At 36.6% G+C, this 2,667-nt stretch overlaps 1 protein-coding gene across 1 annotated transcript; it reads right to left on the bottom strand.

Annotated features, from left to right (window-relative positions):
• Positions 1–320: 320 nt before the first annotated feature.
• LOC105556433 (zinc finger and SCAN domain-containing protein 29-like) lies at positions 321–1,908 on the bottom strand. The gene has a single exon (XM_012003526.1). It carries the CDS (start codon positions 1,561–1,563, stop codon positions 1,018–1,020), a length of 546 nt encoding a protein of 181 aa, XP_011858916.1. The 5' UTR covers positions 1,564–1,908; the 3' UTR covers positions 321–1,017.
• Positions 1,909–2,667: the final 759 nt, after the last annotated feature.

Genomic DNA, 2,667 nt, shown 5'->3' with positions numbered 1-2,667 from the left:
ATATAAATCATATGTGATATTTTATTACAGGAATCAGTAAATTAATTTTAAGTTTGGTTCTTTTATTGCTAAAAAATTAGTTTTTTATTGCAAATGCCATTTGTGAAATAGCACTTATACAATATTACACATGATTTATACATTATACAACTTTCATTATGCCTAGTGTAAATATATAGGTATGTATTAATGTTTTCTATTTTTACCTGTAAATGTAATTGCAACAAGGATTATAATAAATGGTATACAAATAAATATAAACTTCTTTATTTTTAATATAGAACACCTTATATGAACCTCTATTATAAGATACTGCATTATACTGCATTAAAAAAATTAAAGAACAAAATTAACCAATACATTTTTTAAACGCTAAATAGAAAAACTGAATAGATTGTAGAAAATCTTCTAAATCACAGATATTGTTAGAATATATCTAAACAGGAAACAAAACATAATACTAATACTAATATATATTAAAATTTTCTTTGGTTAATGATACTTACATATATCAGGTACAAAATGTACATTGTCAAAAATAAATTGGCACTGGCAGCTAAGTACACTCACGATCATTGATGCCTTACCATAATGGAGGATAGATGCAGAGTTCGATATCCAATAAAGAATTTCTTTTAATAAAATAAATTTTTCTATTGAATGTCGGATTTTGTATCTGTCTTTCTTGTGGTAAGATATCAATGACTGCGAGTATACAAGGTACAAAGTTATAATTACACTACTTGTTTATAAGCAGTTTGCTAATATGTATTGGAAATGTGTCATATGTGCTCTCTCTTAATTATTAGGTAGGTACAGATTTTAATGTCACAATTTATTAAATTGTGCCTCTTTTGGAAAATGGTTCCTCATACTGTTTATGTGAAAACATAAGAGAGATCACATATCAATATATTTCCCAATATACTTCAACTAATTGCTCATAAAAAAGTGGTGTAACTGATTCATAGCTTTTCTAGTAACTTATTCATGATATCAGTAAACGCTGTAATTCCTTTATTCTGCGATCATTGCCTCATGTCGTTTTTCTCTTGCTAATTCCCTTTTCTCCGCATCTTCACGAAGAGTCTTAGACCAAGCTTCTAATTCTCTATTCAGTTTGCTCTTCTTTGCTTGTTTACTTATCTTCTCTGTTTTATCAGTCTCCATTTCTTCAGATATCTCATCATCACTATTATAAAGATTTTCTACAGATGTAGAAGATGCTCTTTTTGTTCTTGAAGAAGCAAGAGCAACAGGTACGACACTTGGTGATTTAGAAAATATTTCACCTAACTCATCATAGAATTTACATGTCTTTGGAGCATTTCCAGACCTAGAGTTATGGTCTTTAACACTCATGTACGCTTTCCTTATGTTTTTCCACTTGTTTTCAGTCTGAGTGGCAGTTACTTTAAATCCTGTTTCTTTGATGTCTTGGGCGATCATATCCCATACTACATCATTCCTTATAATAGTGCTTTGAAAGTTTGGCTGATTAGCCTTCCAAGATGTGATTAATGCTAGAACAGCATTCCTTGTCCACTTAACTGAAACATACATAAATCAAGAGTACACTATCATGTATACAGATTAACTGATTTACTATAAACAACACTATCATTTAGTATGCCTACCTTTCTCTTTATTGGTTACTGGCTTCGAATTTCCTGTTTCTGATGTCAAACATGCTACATCATCAGGGAGAGAACCTGAGGCCTCTGATGATGACATGCTCGTTTCAGGAACTGCAATATATAAGAAAAAAGTCAATCCTTTTAATTATTGGGGCAGTTATGAATCATCTGGCTGTATGAACCAAATTCAATACATACTCGTATCAAGCTGTAAAGTAGAAGGTATGAGACCAAAAAGCCGGAGATTTTTCTCATTTTCGAGAACGCAGCACATATTTATTATTATTTGTTAACAGATAAAGATCATTTCAATAAAAACAATAGGAGCTTTGGCTCCTGACAGGACCTAACCTCCCTCGCAACGATTCCTATTTGCTATAGCCTTGTACTTACCAATATTATCGAACACCATAATGTGCCCCTCAACACGGACGACTTCTCCATTCTTTTTTGTTACCAATTTGTGGCGAGTCAGGTCCGCTTCTACAACATGCATCTCCGTCATGTTTCAGCTTGAAACTCTCAATTTCAAGCTTGCCGCCAAAACATACCGAGTAACTTTTTAACCGACGAAAAATGGTAGGTTGAGAAGTCGACTCTAGAGTTAACTCGATTACTCTAACCCGGAAATCTGAACGCGGTCTGTCGAGTCAAAAAATATTTATTCGGATGCTATCTGAACGGTATAGGGTAAATTTTTCTACTCAGAGTAAGGAATCTGAACACACCCCAACAGGCTAATCTCCGAATTTCCGCGATCGCGGATCGATAGTTCGGGGCCCCCTCCCCGCAGCTGCTCACGCGAGGCGCGTGCCCCGCGGCCAATCGCGCGACGGCACGCGACAACGCCGGCAGCGATATTTTCAAGCCCGGGCGCAGGTGCCCGCGGTATCGCCAAATTTTCTCGCGGCGTTTCCTCGATAGGGCGGTCGCAGCGGCTCCCCCGCTGACGCCCCTCAGGTAGAGTGCCACGGGCCCTGGGCTCCTTCCTCCCGGCTCGCTGCTTCGCGTGCTCCGCTCTCAATCCGCA

The sequence above is a fragment of the Vollenhovia emeryi genome, unplaced genomic scaffold (assembly GCF_000949405.1).
Source record: "Vollenhovia emeryi isolate VEMERY1.0 unplaced genomic scaffold, V.emery_V1.0 DF940032.1, whole genome shotgun sequence".
Classification (NCBI taxonomy): domain Eukaryota; kingdom Metazoa; phylum Arthropoda; class Insecta; order Hymenoptera; family Formicidae; genus Vollenhovia; species Vollenhovia emeryi.
The sequence above is the reverse complement of the archived record's forward strand: the minus strand, read 5'-3'. Positions and strand labels throughout refer to the sequence as shown.

What these genes read in the sequence shown, in the direction of transcription:
- LOC105556433 (XM_012003526.1), bottom strand. Translation starts at nt 1,563, where the DNA reads ATGTATGTTTCAGTTAAGTGGACAAGGAATGCTGTTCTAGCATTAATC.